Here is a 22102-nt window from a genome sequence, read left to right as displayed (position 1 = left end):
CTTTTAGAAAGCATCAGACATCTGTATTGTGTCTGGTGGCTGACAGAGGGCTCCAGGAGGGAGGGGTCGGTCATCCTATGAGTCTTATGTCCTCCACTCACGGTCTCTTTGCACAGTCCTTTTTAAGGGCTGTCAGTTTGATGAGGGTTGTTGGGTTAAGATAGAATTACCTGTGGAGCCACTCACCTGGCAGTCTACTGCCTATAGCACTTGAAAGTCCAGCAAAGGCATCACGTCAGTACCCAAGCCCAGGCTCCTGGAGAGTTAGTCCTGTGTGTGACTGAGGTGTGCGGCCAGGGTGCCTGAGGCGGTCCCCAGTACCTGGGAAGGCGTTAGCACCTCCGCTGATGTTTACAGAGGGCAAGTGAGGCACATGGTGTCACTGACACCATCCATGGAGAGGCAAGGGCTCCAATTCAAGGTGTCTGCAGCGGGGAGGCCAGAGTTTCCCTCACCTTCACTGCAGAGCAACCTGATCAGCGGGCTGTGAGCCAGTCCCAGTGTGGTTACTTGATAGACACAAATCTTTTTTTTTTTTTTTTTTGAGCTGTACCATGGGGAATGTGTGATCTTAGTTCCCTGACCAGGGATCAAACCCACTCGTCCTGCATTGGAAGCACTGAAGAACCACTGGACTGCCAGGAAAGGCCCAAAAATCCATCACAGAGACTTTACGGCACTCTGTTGAGATAGGGAGTGATAACATCTCTTATACTTCCCAGAGGTTCTCTGATTATCTCCAAAGAAAAAAATTTCTAAGAGTTGAACTTAAGATGATTTTCATTTTTCTTTCATGGAAGACATGTCTCATGTCTAATGTCCCAAATGACCACTCTGGGCTGACAAGTGGCTGCCAGTCAAGGTACCTAGCAGGTATGTTAAAAAATGAACTACTTGATCTGTTCCCTTAAGATAAAAGTTATTTTACTTGGTATTTTACCAACCAATGGGAAAACAACTGCTTGGGGGGTAGGGAAGGGCAAAAATGTTTTCTGATATTCATAAAAGTTTAACTATTTAAAAATACTGCTTATTTTTTCTTCTTCCCATCCTTTAAAAATAAACATTTTCCAGGCATATTGAGGAGTAAGTGATATATCAGCATAATATGCATATGATTTAAAATATGTAAATATATGTTCAGTTCAGTTCAGTTCAGTCGCTCAGTCATGTCTGACTCTTTGTGACCCCATGAATCACAGCATGCCAGGCCTCGCTGTCCATCACCAACTCCCGGAGTTCAAATATATAATAAGGAGTTGTATATTCAAAGACCTGGAGAAGGACGTGGCAACCCACTCCAGTATTCTTGCCTGGAGAATTCCCATGGACAGAGAAGCCTGATGGACAACACACAATCCCTGGGGTTGCAAAGAGTCAGACACGACTGAGCGACTAAGCACATATTTAAAGAAGGTGTGGGCAGAGGGACAAAGAAGGACTCTAGCTCCCCAGGGCTGGCCAGAGCCAAATGATGCCCCAGGGATGAAGGGTGCACCCCGGCATCCCCTGCGGCTCCCTTCCAACTTGGTCCTCCAGTGCCCACGTCTGCCCATCCCAAGCAGGATGACTGAGATCCCACTGTCCCCCAACTACCTTCTCAGCATGCTCACCTTGCTTCTCTCGTAGTGATTTCTGTAAATTGAGTGCCTCTTTGGTCATGTCGATCTCCCGCTTGATGGCATTGATGTGCTGTGTGGTCTCGCTGGCCCTTTTCCTCCGTTCGTTCAAGATGGATTTGTTTTCTTTGAAGATGCGGTTGATCTCACTACCCCGCTCATTCTTAAAGTCCTCAAAGGCCACAGGCTTGGCGGGTGGGGTGCTAGGCCTGAAGATGGAGAGGGAGATGAAGGGAGAAAAGGGGCAGCTGTCTTGGAGCCACCGGGCACTTTACATTTCTTCCCTGGAGCTTCTGTGAGCTGGAGGTCAGAATTCCTGGGTACCACCTACCCTAAATGAGAGGTAAACTGTATAGGAATCATTCTCTCATCTCTGTTCTATTCAGCCCACTGCAGAAAATGAAAATAAGGAAAAATAAAAAAACAAAATACCACTCATTACCTACTGGCAACCACACTTTAATGTATCTCCTTCAGGAATTTATTTGATACACTTTTTAATATTTGGATCATGCAGTATATATAATTCTGCATCCTTCGCAGAAGCATTCTTTCATGCTATTAAAAACTCTTTGAGAATCCTAGTTATTATTAACTAGATGTAAGATGAAGTGCCGTGTAGGTGAAGGTAGATTGTCTGCAACTGAGTTTGAAATCCGTTTAAAAAAAAAATGGATGAAAAGATGGAAAGAAAGACACATGATGAAATACTACAGTAACAGTACAATCAGGAGGGTGTTCACTATACAGATCTTTCAACTTCTCTGAATGTTTGGAAATGTTCACAAGCTAGAGAAAAATTCTTCATGTACATCTGTGTACATTTCAAGGGCAGAGAGAATCATTCACTTGGTGCCCTTTCCCTAATGTTGACTGCTGAAGGTGTTACCAAAAAAATTTTCCTTTTGCTTTTTAAATTAATGACACAATCTTTTAATATAAATTTTTGTCTAAATCTCTTTATTATTTCCTCAGGACAGATTCCTAAAAACTCAATTACTGACTGACCGGGGAGAGGAACTGGGTAGCTGGAGGAAGGGTCTCACACTTGAGAATTTTGTATCTTTTGAATACAGTACTTAGCCATAACGTGCAAATTTAATTATTTAAATAATTGCTGTTTGGAGGGTCTAAAATGATTTTGCGTGTCCCTGCATCTTGGGTGGCTCCTGAGGTTGAGCCAGTGTGTGCCTGTATAAGCCACCACGTTTCTCCTTGGGGGTATGCTCCTAGTCTTTGCCTGTCACCCTTGTTTAGCTCTCTTCTATCTGCAGGTGCTCTTTCCACGTCATAGTCTGGTTTTGTATGATCTGGCGCAGGAGCTAGCATTAGATGGTCACCTGGGTGGGCGTAATTCCTCCTTTGGGGAGTCAGAGGCCAGGGGCTCAGTATTGGAGGTCTCCCGGTCCCGCACAACCATGTCTTTGACATCCCCATCCTTGGAGGACGGGGTCAGCTGGGTCTTGGAGGTGGAAACATCCAAGTCCTTGCCACTCAGAGGGCTGCTGGCACCCTCCTTTCTTGCTGAGGAGCTGGAAGGAGAAGGGAGGGAGACCCCGGGCTCAGTGTCTCTGATGCTGAGGGGAGTAATCTTGCTCAACACTCATACACCGGAGCCCCATCCCACTCAGCTCCGGTCTTAACACACACCTCAGCCAAAGGGCGGAGAGTACAGCCCTAAGCCATGCACGTGGGGAGGAGGAGGGGAGCATTTGTCTCCTGGCGAGAAACCTCCCAGGAGACTCCGCATTCCTCCCAGGAGAAACCTGGGAGGAACGGGGAGTCTCCAGTTTGGAAGCATGAGGACCTTGGGGTGGGCCACAGGCTCTAAGGAACATCCTGGCTGCTGAGGCAGGAGTCACACAGGTGCTCCTGGGAAGGAAAGCAGAGCCCTCACCCTGGGCGCGTCTGTCTGAGGCCCAGCAATAAAGACAGACACGTCTGCACCCCTGCTCTGACCAGCCCACGACCCGCTCGCCCACCTACCATCAGTGCCCACACCAGCTCCCGGGAAAAGAGCCATCCCTCTCCACGTGATGGTGCCCAGGGCCCTGCCTCCCGAGAGGCACGTGAGAGCAGGGCTGAACTGAAGGAAGGATGCGTGGCTCCCTCTGTGACTTCTTCCTTCTCTGGTTTTCTTGCAACAGGTGTGGCCTGGGGCCCAAGCCTCGATCAACTGTCACACTGATTGCCTGACAGCCGCACAGAGGGGGTGAGTGCCCTGCCTGAAGAGGCAGGAGGAGGCCAGGATGCCCCGCTACCCGACGCCAGTCCTGCACGTGACGGTTTGCTACCATCAGCGTTGACCCATGTCCTTTCCCAAGGAAAAGGTAATGATGGTTAACAACATGTTGGTATTGAAGTCTTCCAGGGACGGGGACTGCGTTTACTCACTTATCCTCAAAACCACCCCAGTGACTAATGCTGCCATTATTATTATTCCCACTTAGGGGGAGGAAACCGAGGCAGAGAAGCTCTCATGCCTCACAGAAGGTGACCCTCTTGGGTGAGAGAAGTACACAGCAAGGAGGTGAGCCCAGGAGTTACCCTCAGAATGGGGGCTGTGTCCACCACAACACAGCACTTCCCAGAGACGCTGGCTCATTAAGGGAAGCTTGACATTCCTCCCACCCTGCACCCACAAATGTGTCTTGCCTGCAAGGTGAGCTGGGGTTTTTATGCGACATGGGTGCCAATTAGCTGGGTCACAGAAGGAATGTGGTGGTGGGGTGGGTTTCCACGTGAAGTACCAATGGGCAAGTGGCAGCCCAGCATCTCATTTCCACTCTACCACTTCTCAGCAGTGTGACCTTGGAATGACCTCCCCTCTCTGAGCCTTGGTTTCCTCATTAGTAAACTGGAGATGTCAACTCCCACCTCACAGAACCGCTGTGAGCATGACAGATGAGCAGTCCCAGCCTGGGCCCAACAGACACTGTTAGTATTAGCAGGGGTGATGTCCATTGTGACCACCCCACCCCATCACTAAGACTGGGGGAAGGGAGGGACAGCTGTGTCCTCACTTCACCAGCCAAGGAGGGCAAGGTGCTGATCAGCAGGAGCATCAGGAACGTTACTCACCTAAGCTGCTCTTTAAACATCTTCTTGGACTTGGATTTCTTCCCGGGTTTGGTAGAGAAAGGGGCGACTCCAAGTCCGAAGCCTTGTCCATCAGGCTCACCCACTAGGTGGCCGTCAGCATCTACGAGCCCTGCCTGGACAGAGGCCAGTCACAGGTCTGCAGGTCAGATCAAGTGTTCAGGCCCCTGGGGGACCCTGGTGTATATGGACATGTTCATCCCACACACCAAGATGTGGCTCCTGCGGATGTCACTTCAGGCTGTCCCCACGCCAGCTGTCTCTGACCACCCCACCAAACATCCAGTGTCTCACCAACTGTTCTCATAGCTGGGTGTCTCATCCATACTCTGAGACTCCTGAGGCCCATTTCCAACCTAACTGTGGGAATTGTCTTGTTTGCTGCTGGGCACATCTCCAATTTATGGAGATCATTTTGAATTCATACGTGGTTGACTCTTGCATGGGTCATTCCATGCTCACGCTGGTGTTAACCTTTACCTGTTACAACCCTAGATCTGCTTTAATGTAGGACACTCGTTGCCTCTGGCAAGATCTGGGAATGCAAAACTCTGATGTGAGTCTTGTCGGCAAGAGGCAGGCGTGCTTACCTTCTGGACAGCAGAGATAGCTGCATAGTCATTCTTGTCTATGAGGGTGTACTTCCTGCGCAAAGTGGACTCCACTTCCTGTTCCTGTTGGCTTGGGAGACAGAGTGAAAGAACCCCTCGCACCTGGGGCAAGCTGAGCCCCCTGGGCAGCACCAAGTTCTGGAGTTAGAAATTGTTTGTGTGTGGCCCCTGAGACAGAGCCACACCCTCATCGTGAACCAGACCAGACAGAACACGCTCACTCCCCGCTCCCCACTCCCCAAAGCATGTACCCACTGTCCAGTCTCCAAATCCACAGGGGTCACCCTATGTGTCAAGGACAGCTGCTGTAAGATGACCTTTGACAAGGACCCCAAGCCTGCATCATGCATCCCGATCTGTCTCTAACTGGCCCTTCGGAATCACGTGCCCAGCTTCTGTGATAACACCCAGCATGAGCCAGTCAGGCTACAGGTATGTCTGTACCCCAGAAAACCACAAATCCCTCTTGAGGTGGGGAGGAGGGTGCCAGGAGCATCAAAACACCCTGCTTTGGCCACATAAAAACCTCCTGTCCAGTGAACAAACTCAGGAAACCAGTGACTACCTCCTCTCTGCATAGCCCTCAAAAGGGGGGCTGTCCCCACTTCCAGGGGAAGGGAAGGGTAGGAGGACCTGAGAGCTCAGAGGCAGACTGCTGGGGTCACCCGGGGCTGCCATACCCAGAGGCCTCTGATCCGGCTCTGTGCACACCAGACAGAAGGCAGAGCACCTGGAGGCCGGCACCCAGACCATGGGAAAGGAGAATGGCAGCCTGATGCAGGACTGGGTGGGTGTGGTGGGTCCCTTACCTCAGCACCACCCGAAACTGGTTGAACACCTCCTGGATCTGTCTGAGGTTGATTATCTGGAGAGGATACCAAGGCAGAGGTTAGACCAGGGGCACCACGGAACTAAGGCTGTGTCTGTAGAGAAATCAGGACCCCTTGACTAAGCCTTGGACCATATGTCTCAAGAAGGGGACATGTACCAACACCCTCTCAGCAAAGTGGCAGTCAAGCCCTCCTCAAGAACAGAGAAACCCTTGATTAGTAGTTTGGAAACTATTTATTGAGGCTATAAAAAAATCACCTTTTCTGACTGAAGATTTATATAAAACTGAAATGACTCTAGTTCTTGAAGGTTCTAAGAAAACATCTAAATAAAATTAACTGTCCTCAGCTCTCTCCTGCTTCCAAAAGGATCCATCATGAACCATTCTGTGTGGGTACAGACAAATGCACACACCTGCGGCTGAAGGAAGACCATCAGCCTCTCTTGACCCCAATGCCCTCTAGCATTAGCCTTGACGCCTCGGTCATTCTGGGGCTGCCCTTCCTAGGAAGATCAGAAGAGCCCTCAGCTGTCCCAGGCCTGCCTCTGGCAGCTGCTGACAGTAACAGGCTGGACAAGGTTCTGTCCGTGAGCCCCATGATGAGAAGTCTGCCAGCATGTGCTCTGAAAACAGAATGCCTCTTTCCCCCTGAGAGCCTTCCCTTTGTGGCTGCTTTATTCCTCCTTGGCCCACTCCAGCATGGGCCCTGGAGGGGTCCACCTTGCAGACAACCAGCATGACTGTCATCCTTTAATGCCCTCCCTCTGCCTGCCACAGATAAGCCCCCGAGGTGTTGCACCTCAGTTCATCCCAGCTCGGTTTCCCTCCCCACCATACAGGTCAGGCCACCAGAGTACACGAGCTTGAGCATTTTCCTGAGGCCACTCAGCAGGGAGACTGCTGAGCTCTGAGATTCGACCCAGAGCAGCTTGGCTCTAGGATCTGTATTGGTGGCCCCATGATGGACCACCCCCACTGTATTTAAGGCTTGGACCACTTCCCACATGGTCAAGGCTTGGACTACCTCCCACGTGGTCAAGGCTTGGACCACCTCCCCTGTGTTCAAGGCTGTAGGCCACTCTGTGGGGCACCCACAACCTTGCAGCCTCAGTGGGCTGAAGGGCCCTGAGGCCAGGAGTCCAGCACCACCCACCCTATACCCCCTGCACCCTCTCAGTGAGGTTCCCAGGCTAGCAGAGCATACATCAGAGATGGAGACAGAGGCCCTGGCCAGCCGGATATGGTGGTCCTGAGGGGCTCCTTACGTCAATCTCTTCCAGCGTTCCCTCCAGGTACCTTCGCACCTGGGAGTTGATCTCAGCAATCTGGATTTCATCCATAGGGTCATAGTTCACGAGGGTACGGTTGGCCTTGGAGAAGGAAGAGGGACGTACTGTTAAGCTCCAAGCGCCCGAGCCCAAGCAGGGTGGCAGGGACCTTTCTGAGGACCAAAGTGGGGAGGCTGGGCAGAGAGCCTGGCTACCCAAGCCACTCCACTCCCTTCATCACCATGTCCTGGTAGGGAGGGCCTGACTCACAGGCCAGGTAGTTGGGTCAGCACGGGACAACCAGGTGGGACAGGGAAGGAAAGGCTGCCAGACAAGGGCCTGCTCCTCCAAGCCGGGGGGCTCTGCTGGCTGAGTCTCAGCAGACTGTGGGATGAGGGCCACAGGAGGGAGGGGGCGCCTCTGCCTTGAGACCCTCTGGACCATGAGCATCAGCTCAGACCAGCACTGGAGGTGTCCTGCCCCCCCACCCCTGCCTTCCAGCTCCCTGCTGCCCCTAATAACCATCCAGCCTATCCACCTCCCTGACCTTAGAGCCGTCATCAGGCTGTCTGCCTCTGTACCCCCACCTGCCAGGCTTGTGGCCCCTGCCCTTCATCCCCCTGCCTACTGCCTGGCTCTGCTCCCTGACCATCTGACAGCCCTGCCCACATCTTGTTCTTCCAGGGTCTCTGCCCAACAGACATCCCTTCTGCCCCCGCAGTCTCTGTTCCCCCAGTCCCCTGTCTACTCAGCCCCTGACCCACATGGCCCCCCGTCCACCCAGTCCCTCTGCTCACCCAGCCCACCCTCTGATCCACCCCTGCCCTGACCCACTGCCCCCTCCCACCTAGTCCTTCTTCCCACTTGGTACCCTGACCCCAGTCCCTCTAGTATTCCACCCACCACCTCTAGCCCCTTACCAGGCTGTCATGGATGGCTAGTTCCTGCTTGAGCAGTGCTAGCTCCTTCTCCAGGTTCTTGACCATTCTCTGCCAGGGAAGCATATTGAGGTGGGTGGTAGCAAGGAGGACAGTCAGAGAAACCACTTATAATCCCCTACCCTGTCCTCAGACATCCTGGCCCTTGCAGGTAATCCATGGAGTGTGATCTCAACATTTGGACGATTCCCTCCCAGCTGTTGACTTTTCCTCAACTGGGTGAGTTTAGGGTTTGAAGAGGTTTCAGCACTTCTCTGTCCTTTGCCTCTTACTTGCAGGGGAGACTGAGAACAGAGTGAATATGGGCACCACTAGGGCCACCCTAAAGCCCGATCCAGAAGCTCCAGCATACTTCAATCCACCAGGGTCACTGCCCTCTCCGTGCAGCCTGTGCCTCCAGGATGTTGTCACCCTCATCCTCTCCAGCCACTGCACAAAGCATCACCATTCCCTACTGACAGGTATGCCACCTCCATTTATTGCTGCTATAAACAAAACTGCAGAACACCTTTGCTCTTACATCTTTGTGTAGGATAACAGTGACCTATGCACTATGTCGGAGAAGGCAATGGCACCCCACTCCAGTACTCTTGCCTGGAAGATCTATGGATGGTGGAGCCTGGTGGGCTGCAGTCCATGGGGTCGCTAGGAGTCAGACACGACTGAGCGACTTCACTTTCACGCACTGGAGAAGGAAATGGCAACCCACTCCGGTGTTCTTGCCTGGAGAATCCCAGGGACGGGGGAGCCTGGTGGGCTGCCTATGGGGTCGCACAGAGTTGGACACGACTGAAGTGACTTAGCAGCAGCAGCAGCAATGCGCTGTGATCTGCCCCATTACTCCTTGCCTATGCTTCTGCCCCTGCTCACGCCACTCCCACCAAATGACCACACTCCTGCCTCTGTGCTGCCCGTCCCCTCTGCCTGGGACACTCTTCTCCCAGGTATTCGCATAGCTCACCTCCCTCAAGTCTCTGTTCAAACACTGCTAAATTAGGCGCCCCTCAGTTACCCCATGTAAAACTGCAATCCCCTCCCACTCTCACACCACTCTTTTTAAAAATCTTGCTCTAGTTTTTTTTCATAGAACATACCCTAGAGCGGTGCTAACAGAACTTGCTGTAATGATGGAAAGGTTCTGTTGTGCCACAAGCCACATAAAGCTATTGAACGCTTACAATGTGACTAGTGGGACAGAGGAAGTGAATTTTTTAAAAATTTTTAATTTTATTTCATTTTACTGATTTCAGAGCACTTCCTTGGAGGTCCTATGGTTAAGACCCCGCACTTCCACTGCTGGGAGTATGGGTTTGATCCCTGGTTGGGGAACTAGTATCCCTGTGGCATGAGGTGTGACCAAAAAGAAAGTTTTTTTGTTTTTGTTTTTTTACTGATTTCAGAAGCCATGTGTGAGCAGTGGCTACTGTATTGGACAGTGAAGCTCTAGAACTTAACCTATTTTAGTTTTAAGAAAAATTATATATAAGGTGTACAACATATGTTTTGATATACATGTACACAGTGAAATGACTACTATAATCAAGCTAATTAACATATCCACTAGTCACCATTTTTTGTGTATATGGTACAGTTTCTGAGATCTACTTCCTTTGCAAATGTTCAGTATACAGCACACTACTATTAACTATATTCACCATGCTGTATGTTAGATCCCCGGAACTCATTCATCTTAGGACTGAAAATATGTACTGTTTGACCCACATCTCCCATATCTCAGCCTGCCTGCTCCCACTCCTGGTAACCACTGCTCTGCTTTCTGCTTCTGTGAATTTGGCTTTGTTAGGTTCCACATATAAGTGAGATCATGCAGTGTTTTTCTTTGTGTATGTGGCTTATTTCACTTAGTACAATGTCCTCTAGGTTCATCCATGTTGTCGCAAATGGAAGAATCTAGAACTGACTGATTTCTTCTGTTTATTACATCTGTCTCTCCCATCTCCAGTGAACTGTCAGCTCAAGACAGATTTGTGTTTCTGTTGGTCCACTGACGTGTCCCAAGTGCTTCAAAAAGTGCCCGGCACATGGTAAGTACTCCATAAATTTTAGCTGAATGAATAAATGATACATTTCTAGAAGCAGAATTGCTTAGTCATTTTACATCTGGTACTATCCTTGAGTCTTTCATATAAGCCCAGGACTTCATGTTGAGAACCTTCAGTATGAACAACAGGCTTCTTTTAGTTGTCCAAAATGCCCACTAGAGGGAGCCCCTGCCAGCTGGGTCTCGGGTTTAGTTGTTCGGTCACTAAGTCATGTCTGACTCTTTTGCAACCTCATGAACTGTAGCCTGTCAGGGTCCTCTGTCCATCTGGTGACCAAAGCAGGGACCAGTCTATAGCAAGGGGTCCTGGTGGCTCACTGGCAAATCAGAGCACAAAGCCTGAACTCAAGACACATGACCAGGGTCCAAATTCTGACTCTGCCCCTCTGGGCAACCTCAAGATAGTCCTTCAGTGGATTCCTATGAGGTGACTGAGGGAAGTCCTATGAGAGAGGGCTGGTGGCCAGCCCCTACTCATATTCATCCCCTCGTCTCAGCTGAGGGATCTCAGTTCTAGAAAATGCACTCTACCCAGCCAGGGAAACTGGCTGAGCTGCGGGGGATCTCCAGCTCGATGACTTCTCCATCCACCGTGGTGTGAGGAGCCAGGCTGAGACCTCTGGGCCAGTCAGGTGATGGCGGGAATGGGCCATCTGCTTCCCTGGGTCACCAGGCTCCAAGCTGCACCCTGAGAGCATAGAAGCCACCTTCTTACTGCCTGGCAGGCTTAGTGGCCTCTATCTGTCCTCTTCTACTGACTGACTGGAAAGAAACTGCCTAGAAACAGAGCTGGAACAGCAGACCCCACAGAATAGGGTCTGGCAGCACCTCCTGGCGGACCAGCTCCCTTGTAAGACAAAGGAGCATTTTCTGGATGGAAAAAAAAAAAAACACCTTGGAGACAAAACAGACCCCATGTAAGTTCCTTGATGGTTAGGTGTTTCCATTATAAATGTAATGAGGATAATTCAGAGAGTTCTGCTTAAGTTCACAGCAGGCTGGGAACAGCTCTCAGCCAAAGAAGTTGCCCTATTTGACCTCACTGCAGTGTGTAAGTGCATTTCTTCTTGGCAGACTAGGATACCCCAAGTCTTTCTGCTGTCTGTTTATACCCATGACTCACAACCCTTCCACCACCTCATGGAATCACAGACATAGTGGGAAGGTCACTAGAGGTCTTCAGTCCAACTTCCTAGTTCACAGATGAATACCCTGAGGCTCAGACTCTGAGCAACTCACTGCAGAGAGCTGGTAGCAGAGGAGGAACTCAGTCTCCCACCTTTCAGCCAGCCCCGCCAGCCAAGGAACCCTACAGAAGCTATTCCAGTCCCTTGAAAACAGGCATCAGTACTGAAAATTGTGCTGGAGACAACCTGGGAATACTGACCACAGTCTAGGAAAGGCGGCACTAAAATACTTTGCCAGGTCTCTCTCAAGAACTCGTGCACAGAAAGGAAAAGGCTCATCGCAAAGATTATAAACACATTCGCATTTGGTGACAGGGCAACTTGGCTGTCCAGGACCAACAGTGCAGATTTCAGAACAGGAATTACATTAAAATGAAAGTCCCTGCCATCAGGTGCAATGCCCACCCAGCCAGGTTCACAGGTGGTAATGTTGTAGTCCTAAGCTAAGTGAATACCAAATAAGAAAATAAGAAAAATAAATAAGAAAAGCTCCAAGCTACAGAAAAGCATAGAAAATAATGCCATGAAACTGTGGGAAGACCACCCTAAAATCTGACTTTTTAACAGCATGCTAAATACTGGCTGCAGGTATTTTTTATTTTTAAAAGAAATAAAACATTTAAGATAAATGTGAAGCCCCTGGACCCCACTCTGAGTCCATTCCCCACCCTGACATCCAGAGGGAACCCCCAGCTTGCTTTGGTCTTTTCACTCCCACACATTTTTTTCTTTGCGCGCACACGTATGCACCAAGAACAATCAGCATTGCTTTTTATGTCCTTTATCCTTGGTATGAATGATAGATGCCACCATTTCAATCCCCAAGTTGTTTTCTCCCTAGAGATTATCCATGCTCAAAGCTCAAGCTCTGCTCCCTCCCTCCACAACCTATTTAGCTACTCTTCCGTTAAAGGCTATTAATTGCACTCCTAACTTTTCACCATCGCAGTAAGCGGTGCAGCACCGTTTTCTGTAAGTCTCTCTGTGCATATGTGAGAATGCCACTGGACTGTACACCTAGGAGTGAGGCTGCTGGTCTGCAGAACTGAGTGGACTGCTAACTCACATATCCTAAACATTTACGCCATGACAGCACTGTGCTAAATGATTTCTACTCATTACCTTACTCTTCACAACATCTCTTTGAGGGTGGACTCTGTTATTCTTCCCTTAGAAAGAACAAGTATCTCACTGAGGCTAGACAGCTGAGAGAACAGGCTACTGAACCAGGATAGCCCAGTGCACGTGCCAGGGCTCTTAACTACGGTGCAAGTCATTCTCCAAGTGAGGTCCCAGAACAGCAGCACTGTGAACACTTAGGAGAAGTCTGAACCCTCAGCCCCACTCCAGACCGAGGCAATCAGGAACTCTGGGAACAGGTCCAGTGACCTGTGGTTCAATGAGCCCTTGGGGTAAGCTCTAAGCTCTACTTCTTCTTCAACCTCCAAACCATGGTTTAGATACACAGAGCCCTGGAACTGTTATTTTCCTTCAGGATTTAGAGTCTAGAAAGTTTAGGTGATTTGTCATGGGTTTAGGGCACACATGTGCTCCTCTCCAATAACTATGATCGCATAAGCATCTTAAAGGAAAAGCAAATTATTGGTAAATGTATTTTTACTTCAGTAGATGTTGCCAAAATGCTCTCCAAAGTGGTTGGCAGTTACCCTTTGACCAGAAATAAATAAGATCTGTTGTTCTGCACATACTCACCATGTTTTACATTGTCAGAAAATGTCTAATTTTTGCTAGTTTGAAGGTAGAATTCCACTAAGGTTTTAAATTGCATTTCCCTGGTTAGTGTTGATGGTGAGCATTGCTCCTGATTGGTCAGCTGTATGCTGAGAGGGATCACTCAGGCTGGGAAGAAAGCTGTTCAGTAGTGACCTAGCCAGATGAGTCTGAGAGACAGCCCACACGGATTAAGCCCAGAAACAGCTCTAAGGGCTCCCATGCAGAAGCCCGGGGTACTCAGAAGCCTTGAGGCCCCATGCATTGGGTGGGGGCCTGACCTAGCCCTTTCACCTTGGTGGCAGCCCCCAAGGGGACCTACCCCAGAACAGAAAGTGACTGACTCAGGATAGCATGGGTATCTTTGATGGAAGCAGGAAGGGAAGCCAGGCTCATGGGACCCAGGGAGCAAACCCATACATCTTCCCCAGAGAGAGACACCTGCCTACACCCTTAATACCTCAGCGTCATACTTTTCATTGACGGTAGGCTCAGTGGTGACCAGCTTCATCCTGCTGGCAAACCGCAGTGAAGACAACTGAAAAACAGATCAGACAGACCTCTATGTTCTTGGCAAATTACTTGTGACTAGAAACATTTGCTAAACAATGTCTAAAGGAGTCCACTAGAAAACAAATCTCCCCAAAGAGAGGAATGCTCCATGAGCTCATGAAGTGACATCCGGGGGGTCTTGTCTGTGTCCCTCCAGGGGCACAGCCAGCCAGGGGTGGTTATGGCTGGAGGCCCATGGGTAGGCACTTGGGAGACAGCCCCAGAGCACTGATGTTCCATGAAGAGTTGGGGGGCTGCTCCCTGGTGTGAGGAGCAGCCAGAGGCACATGGGGCAGGCCCTGACATCTCAGCCTCAGACTATGCTGGGCTGACTCAGGGCCTGAAGCAGGGAGGCAGACTCAGAGGAGGGATGGGTCACCCAGAAATAGCCTGAGGAAGGCCTGAAAGGCCTCTTCCACTGGACAGTCTTGCCTAGTGGTTAAGAGCTCTGCACAGACCAACCGACTGTACATCCTCAGATGGGTCTTATAACCTCTCTGTAAAATCAGGGAGACCTGGCTCACAGGGTCACTGGGAGACTCAGTGCTCAGGTGTGTAATGTGCTCTGGACAGAACTGACCCACAGTCAGCCCTCAAAGAGGCCCCTGTCATTAGAGTTACTTCTATGTGGGGTGAAACCAGACTCCTGCTGCAAGTACAGCAGCACGTGTGGCCACGACTCCCTTGTACACACAGGCAGGGTCACTGCATAAAGCAACATGAATCACGACAGGCACTGTTTTAAAGTTAGAAAATTTGGAGAAGAGAATCATGACCTTCCACACTGCCAATCTGCCTTTGTCCCAACCCAACACCCCTTCCCAGCAGCTCCTTGGGGCTCCTCTGGGCTCGGTCCTGGGCAGAGATCCCAGGTGGTATGGGCACGAGCCTCTGGGGACAGCAGGTGCCAGGAGAGCTGCTCCCTGTGTGACCATCTCAGAGGTGGGCATACGGGGAGAGAGGGTCTTCCACGGTCTAGGAGGACAGATTTCTAAACCAGGCAGCCAGGAGGCCCAATAGTCACATGACTCCTCTTGGGGTTCACTCACGCTTTATGATACTCTGAGACTAGTAGGTCCTGAAGCCTTCCTCTGGGGATGCTGCCTGCACGTCAGCTGGAGCTCCCCTCCCTGGCCTCCCACGTCCCAGGACGCTGAGTGTGCAGCAGGAGAACTCCCCCTGGAAGGTGGGACGGTCACTAATGCACAAAGCTGGGAGGCCCTGCAGGAGCGTCTCGCCCTGCAGTGTCTGACCTATTTCACCGAGTAGATTCTGCATATGACTGAAGCTTGCCCTGAGCCATCCACATTTGAGCAAAATGTCTAGGGAGAGATTTCCAGTCCTATCTCACTTAAGATGAGTTGGGAGGAGAGGCGGGGAGCCCCAGCTATGTGGACTCTCCTGTGTCACTAGCTCAGCTTGTATTCCTGCCTCTGGTTCTCATAAGCCTCTCGCCTCCTCAGATCACCTGTTTCCTTGCTGCTGGGTTCATCTCCCTGAGTCATGAGTCTGGCCACAACCCTCTTTTACTAAAGCCTCGTGACAACCCCTGCCATCTTCAGGAGAGCAGCCAAGGCCCCAGCATGGCCACCAGGGCCCCTCCAGCCACTCACCTTTTCCTTCCTCTTTCCTGAGCCTCCCACTGCGTGGGTCAGAAAACACAGTGCTTGCCCCACCCAGCTGACGCATAGCCTCGTCTCCTCAAAGGCTTCCACACTGAGCTTGCCCCCTGCCTTGCCTCTCCCTTGACACAGCTTCTGCCCCTTGGGACTTGGTATCTGGATCCTGGCTGGAGCCCTTTTGGCTCAGACTCATCCCCTGGATCCGTCCACTCTTGACCATGTCTGCGGCTACTGAGTCAGTTTACCCAGTCCGGCACGCCTGAGGATGGATGCTAACCCGGCTGCACTGATTGTCCTTACATACCGTCTCTTCTAACTGAGCAGCTTCTCCATAGATGTTTGTCACGAGGACCATGTTGCAATTTCCCCCTGCAGAAAGCAAGACACAGAAGGTCCGTGAACCATGTGGGTTTTCTGCCAAGACATTCATTTGAGGCTGGTGGTGGTGATCTGTTATTATCTGAGCGCTTGTGTCCCCTCAAAATTCATATGTTGAAGTCCTAGTGCCCAAGGTGATGGCATTTGGAGGTGGGGCCTGTAGGAAGTGATTAAGTTTAGATGAGGTCATGAGGGTGGAGCCCCATGATAGGATCAGCGCCCTTAGAAGAAGAGAGAGAGAGACCAGAGCTCTGTCTCTTTGTGATCTCTTTTCTTTCTCTCTTGGTCATGTAAAGACACAAGGAGAAAGTGGCCATCTACAGGTCAGGAAGACAGTTTTCACCAGCAACCATTCCTGCTGGACCTTGATCTGGGACTTCCAGCCTCCAGGAGGGTGAGAAATAGATGTCTGCATAGTGTAAGCCCCTCAGTCCATAGTATTTTGTTCTAGCAGCCTGACCTGTTTGAGGGCCAGAGAAGACACACGAAAGCATGCACAAGCCTGGGAGGCAGGGGGAAGACGGAGAGAAGAGGGAGAGGCCGCCAAATGTACCTTTTAAAGAGGAGCTGGGGAGAAAGCAGAGGCAAGATGGCTGGGGCAGGGCAGAGGCCTGTGGCCAGGGCTTTGCTTATGGGGGGCACACAGTTAATAATCACACACCCACCTTCAGGCCCAAAGCAAAAACTTGGGAACACAGGATGACAAGACACAGCCCCTGCTCCTCCATCAGGGAGGCTGAAGGAAAGGGAAGACCTCACAGGAGAGGCCCTCCACCTGGGGCTTCAAGGTGCCGAAGGATTCTGCTGGCTGGTTAAGGGATGGCAGGACATGAGAGGGTGCCCCCGGTAGAGGCCAAAGCTTAGGCAAAGCCTCTGAGGAGGGAGCAGAATGGCATAGGGGACACGAGAGGGCACTGTGCTTGATTTTGCCTTTCCAGGTGTGTCTGAGGTCACTGTGAAAAGGCTGCAGGCAAGTCCATGCCACCGGGAGGGAACAAGTCCATTACCACCAGTAGCAGACACGCCAGTCCTGTTCCTCCTCCCCGCACACCAGCCACCCCTCACCTAATGAGTCCTTGAGGGCGTGGGTGAGCTTGCACTGCCGGAAGGGAATGTGGTCTCGCTTCTGGTCCCCGAGGGCAATGATGGCCTGCTCCAGGAATGACAGCGACTTGTTGATGTAGGTGGCTTCCTTCAGGACTCGGCCCTCAGACTACAAACCAAAGGTCAGTTCTGCTTCAGGCCAAGTGGAGAGGCTGCCCCACAAAAAACACTGCAGGTCTGTGGCCAGGCCAGAGCCTCCTGCCCAGAAGCAGGGTCTTCTCTTCCTTGTATTCCACGTTGGGCTAATAAGAACACTCCCAGGAATGCTGATGCAGATATTCATATGAGTGAATGCTCATATGAATATGAATACTTGTGTGAATATTCATATGAATACTCCCTTAAGGGTCACACTGTTATGAACACACAGGGGAATATTTGTGCAGATATTTGAGCAAATAATCCTGGGAATATACAAACATTCATTCAACACACAAATACAAACACTCATCTGAATGCTCTTGTGAATACTTATGCTAATACTCATATGAATATTTATGTGAGATGAAAAATTCATGTAAATATTCATCACATGAACACTCATGCACAGAGAAATGCTAATATGAGCATGGAGCACTGACTGAGCACTGACTGCCAGGCACTTTGCTAAGAATTTAGGAGCCATCATCTCATTTAGCGTTTACAACAGTCCTGCCAGGTAGGAATTGCCTCTCTGATGCAGCTGTTTCACCTCTGCTAGTTCTGTCCCCCAAGCTGAACTGCGCCTAGCTAGGAACATTGTTCACAAATGCCCAGTGAGGGACAGTCCACATACACAGACACAAAGCTGGAAACAGGGCCATGGCTTGTTGAGGAGGAACTTCCTGCTCCCCCACTTACCCTAGACTTCCCCAGCCTCTCCGAGCCTGCTAGATCCACCAAGTTAATTTTGGAAGTCACATACTTTTCATCTGATAAGGTCCGTGAACGGGCCTGTGAAACACCCAAAACAGAGGTTAGGCTGTCACAGTGAAAAGCTTCTTACTGAACAGGCTCCATGGGAATCGACCTCCCTTCCCAAGCTATTCAAAGAGCTTGTACTTACCTCCACATAGATGGTAAAAATGCAGTGTGACCTGGATGAGTTCTTGTTCATTGTGTGGGAGGCTATAATCCTGTTGGTCTCTCCCTAAAGAAGAGAGAAAACATGTAGACATTTTGACATATTGAAATAACAAGGCATTTGAGTCATTTTTTAACTATACAGAAATGATCTTTACATACAGCTCTTGGTCAGGCCTTCCAGGGAAATCTGATTTATAAACTAGTAGAACAGAAGACATATTGGAGTCCAGACCTATACTTTCACTCACTGCTAGCGACATGTGAATTTGTATAATATCTTTCCGAAAAGCAAAGTGGCAACAAAAATTATGAGCCTAAAAAATGTTCATAGATATTAAGTCATAACCAACCTACATATCCAACAATTCAGGAATGATCTGTCTGGAGAACAATGTTATGTGACCAGAAGAATGCTGACAAATAGCTTTTAATAACAATAATGCAGAATCCAAAAATCAGAGCAAACTGCCTTCAACAGCACAATAAAAGGACTATCCACCACAGCCAAATGGAATTTAGCCCGGAGGCAAGGATGGTTTGACATACACAAATCAATCAATGTAATCCACCTCATTAACAAAATGAAGGACAGAATCATATGATGGTACAATCTGAGGAATGCAGAAGCATTCATAGAAGAAGGAATAAACAGACGGTGCTACCAAGATGTTAATAATGGTCACTTCTGGGTTGGAGTTTATAGGTGGATCTTTTATATACAGGTTATGCTTCCATATTTTTAAAATGAACATGAATTACATTTAAACATTAGGAAAAAAATCAGTAATTTGTATCTTTAAACAGACAGCCCTTGCCTCTAATTCACAGGATTAGGCACTATGACCAGAATATACTTAAAAGGAGACACGTAGAAACGGCTGTACTTAGAGAAAAAGATTCTTATGGGAGGGACTCCTGTCTCCTTAAAGGACCCTGAGAAATGCTATGAAGAAACCCCAATCAGTGATACTGCCTTCCCCTGAGGAGAGTGGAGCACCTAAAGAGGAGGGGAGGCCCTGGGCTGTGGAGGAGGCCCGGCTGGCTCCCAGGCTACATCCCCAAGGTCTCATTGTCACATTCAACTAACCTAAAATTAAGAATATTTGTTCATCAAATTGACATATCAAGAAAAAAAGACAAGTCACAGGAGATAGAAAACAGTTGTAATACATACAACTGAGAAAAGAACTAGTTTTCAGAATTTGTAAAGAATTTATACAAACAAGAGAAAAAAAAGACATCTGTAAAGATAATAATCAAAAGACATGAACAGGGAAATCCAAACGGTCAATAAACACATAATTAGGTCCCTAATCTCACTGGTAATCAGGGAAATAAAACCCAATGAGTGAGGCCATAATGGGAAATAATACACACCAGCCAGACTGGTCAAAATTTTAGGATCAGAATAATGGGAATTCTGACAACCTGTTGAGGGAGTATGCCATTATTGGTATCGTTTAAGAAAGCTTAAGACACATACTCTCTGTGACCTAGCAATTACAGTTCTTGGCTTTACCTAGAGAAATGCATGCTCATGTGCATCAGATATACATACAAGAACATTCCCAGTTCTAGTTCCTAGTGCCATTGTCTTATATATCCCCAAATTAGTAAAACCCAACTGTCCATCTGAAGTAGAATGGATAACTAAACTGCAGTATGCTCACACAATGTAATATGATAAAAGTGAAAACCGTAGAATACCAGATGAATTGCACATAAACAGTAGGTAAAAGAAATAAGACAATTCATCCTACATGATTCCTTTTATATAAATTTCCAAAAAGGTTAACTTACACTATTTGAGGAGATATAAGTGTTATGCTACAGGTGGTTAAGCCCTCATGAAGACCAAGGAAATGATTACAAGTCAGGAGAGTGCTTGCTTCCAGTGTTAGTTGCTCAGTTGTGTCTGACTCTTTGTGACCCCATGGACTATAGCCCACCAGACTTTTCTGTCCATGGTATTCTCCAGCAAGAATACTGGAGTGGGTTGCCATTTCCTTCTCCAGGGATCTTCCTGACCCAGGGATTGAACCCACGTCTCCTGTATTAGCAGGCGGATTCTTTGGATTAGAAGCCCAGTTACTTCTACGGGTATGAATAAATACTTATTCATGATAAACTCTTCACAAACTTGGACATTCTTTAACCTTAAGCCAAGAAACTTTCGGCAAACATCATTCTTCATGGTGAAATGTTAGGAGCAGCAATAAGATGAGAATGTGTTTTTGCTGCCTCCTGGCAGGCTCTTTCTTCTGTGTACGTGCAAGGGGTCTGTGTTTAAATCACCTCTGAGGACACCTAAGTGACTTTTTTTTTAACTTTTATTTGACATATATTTTAAATACCCTAAGATTCACCATTTTAAGTGTTATAGTTCAGTGATTTTTTAAATCAGTAAAATTACAGGGTTGTGTCACTATCACAATTCTATTTTTAAATTGTTGCATCACTCCAAAAAAGTTTTCTCAGGCCTATTTACAGTCACTTCCTGCTCCCCTCCCCCAGGCAACTACTAATCTGCTTTTTGTCTCTATAGATGTGGCTATCAGGACATTTCAAATGAATGGAGTCATACATTAGGTGACCTTTTAAAATTTCTTTTACTTAGCATTTTTCTGAGGAGGGAGGAGGAATTTCATCCATGTCATAGCATGTACCAATGTTTCATTTCTTTTTTATCGCTAGTTTTCTATTGTTTGGATGTACCATATTTTGCTTATCTATTCTCCAGTTGATGAATATTTTGGTTATTTCTGGTCTTTGGCTATTATGAATAATCTTATTATGAATATCTGTGTACAAGTCTTTGTGTGCACATAGATTTTCATTTCTCTTGGGTAGATCTCTAGGAGCAGAATTGCTAGGTTCAATGAAAAAATTAATGTTTAACTTTTTAGGAAACTGCCAAAATGGCTACAGCACTTTATAGTTCACTAGCAATGCATAAGAATTTTAATCTACATGATTTTAAAAAGAATAACAAATCCCAGGGAATTTTTTTATTGATTTGTAAGAGCCTTTATATTTCAAGGACATTAATTTTTAATTTTTTCTATATCACAAATGCCCATGGTTAACTTTTTAAAGGACATTGTCAATAAAGAAAAAACTTCAAGAGAAAAAAAGACTAGAAGTCAAATTTATTAAGCCAAATATATATTATTGGGACTTCCCTGGTGGTCCAGTGGTTAGGACTCTGCACTCCCAATGCAGAGGCCCAGGGTTTGATCCTAGTCAGGGAACTAGATCCCACATGCCATAACTAAAGATCCCATATTCTGCAACTAAGACCTGGTGCACCCAAATAAATAAATATTTTATATATATATATATATTTATATATATATACACACACAGACACATTATTATTGCCATATGTAGAAAACAGATGAGTGAATTCTTTTTTGCTTCTATATTTTTTCATTATTATCTGAACTTGCTAAACAAGTATATATTAACTTTAATTCTGGTTATCAAAGTAAGAAAGAAACTAAGGAGGAGGGAGGAAAAGGGGAACAAAAGAAAAGAAGGGAGAGAGAAAAGGTTAGGAAGAAGGCACCTGTGGTCCTGATCATCTCACCTCAAAGAGGAGGCTGAATGCATCTTCCTCCTGACTTGTGAGGTGGACCGACAAGCCCTTAATGAAGACCCCTTGAGGATTCTCCACGATGGTCATAGGTGTGACTGAGGGTCCAACATATGGCAGCGTGGATAGGAGATCAAACAGGCTCTCGTTATAGATTTCCAGGTAGGAAACGCGCACAGTAATGGCATGTGTGGGACGTTCTTCAATCATCTTAAAGACCTAGATGGGAGATTGGACAGCCGTCACCAAGAGCAGAACTCCAACGACCAGCCAGGATTAGGGGAGTTCTTAGCTCAGGAGAGAATCCTCACCCTGGAAGAATTTACGGTCTAGTTACTGTGATGGTCTTCATCAACAGCTAGTAGTTCATCGGGTGATATTCACTATCATCTTGTAGTTTTTTGAGGCCTGACTTACAGATTGGCTAATAATTATACAG

General features: G+C 48.1%; 2 protein-coding genes across 7 annotated transcripts in view; one reads left to right on the top strand and one right to left on the bottom strand.

The window, feature by feature from the left end:
* Positions 1 to 22102, top strand: part of KLHL18 (kelch like family member 18) — a 122838-nt gene that overhangs the window by 33007 nt on the left and 67729 nt on the right. For all 3 annotated transcript variants that reach the window (XR_011462041.1, XR_011462040.1, XR_011462039.1), the window contains 5 exons: positions 3767 to 3949; positions 4070 to 4281; positions 5607 to 5761; positions 8646 to 8828; positions 10331 to 10412. The gene's annotated coding sequence lies outside the window, so the exon portion shown is untranslated. The remainder of the gene's footprint in view (positions 1 to 3766; positions 3950 to 4069; positions 4282 to 5606; positions 5762 to 8645; positions 8829 to 10330; positions 10413 to 22102) is intronic.
* The window catches only part of KIF9 (kinesin family member 9), a 38073-nt gene that overhangs the window by 6118 nt on the left and 9853 nt on the right, over positions 1 to 22102 (bottom strand). For 3 of the 4 annotated variants that reach the window (XM_070360359.1, XM_005910738.3, XM_070360361.1), the window contains 13 exons: positions 21658 to 21882; positions 18049 to 18132; positions 17844 to 17936; positions 16965 to 17112; positions 15826 to 15890; positions 13808 to 13885; positions 8350 to 8418; positions 7427 to 7531; positions 6139 to 6194; positions 5309 to 5399; positions 4701 to 4834; positions 2960 to 3151; positions 1614 to 1828 (listed from right to left, as the gene is read on the bottom strand). In XM_070360359.1, coding sequence (XP_070216460.1) covers positions 1614 to 1828; positions 2960 to 3151; positions 4701 to 4834; positions 5309 to 5399; positions 6139 to 6194; positions 7427 to 7531; positions 8350 to 8418; positions 13808 to 13885; positions 15826 to 15890; positions 16965 to 17112; positions 17844 to 17936; positions 18049 to 18132; positions 21658 to 21882 — 1555 coding nt within the window. The remainder of the gene's footprint in view (positions 1 to 1613; positions 1829 to 2959; positions 3152 to 4700; positions 4835 to 5308; positions 5400 to 6138; positions 6195 to 7426; positions 7532 to 8349; positions 8419 to 13807; positions 13886 to 15825; positions 15891 to 16964; positions 17113 to 17843; positions 17937 to 18048; positions 18133 to 21657; positions 21883 to 22102) is intronic. The other variant, XM_070360360.1, reaches the window with a different exon arrangement.

Source organism: Bos mutus, chromosome 22 (genome assembly GCF_027580195.1).
Source record: "Bos mutus isolate GX-2022 chromosome 22, NWIPB_WYAK_1.1, whole genome shotgun sequence".
Taxonomy (NCBI): domain Eukaryota; kingdom Metazoa; phylum Chordata; class Mammalia; order Artiodactyla; family Bovidae; genus Bos; species Bos mutus.
The sequence above is the reverse complement of the archived record's forward strand: the minus strand, read 5'-3'. Positions and strand labels throughout refer to the sequence as shown.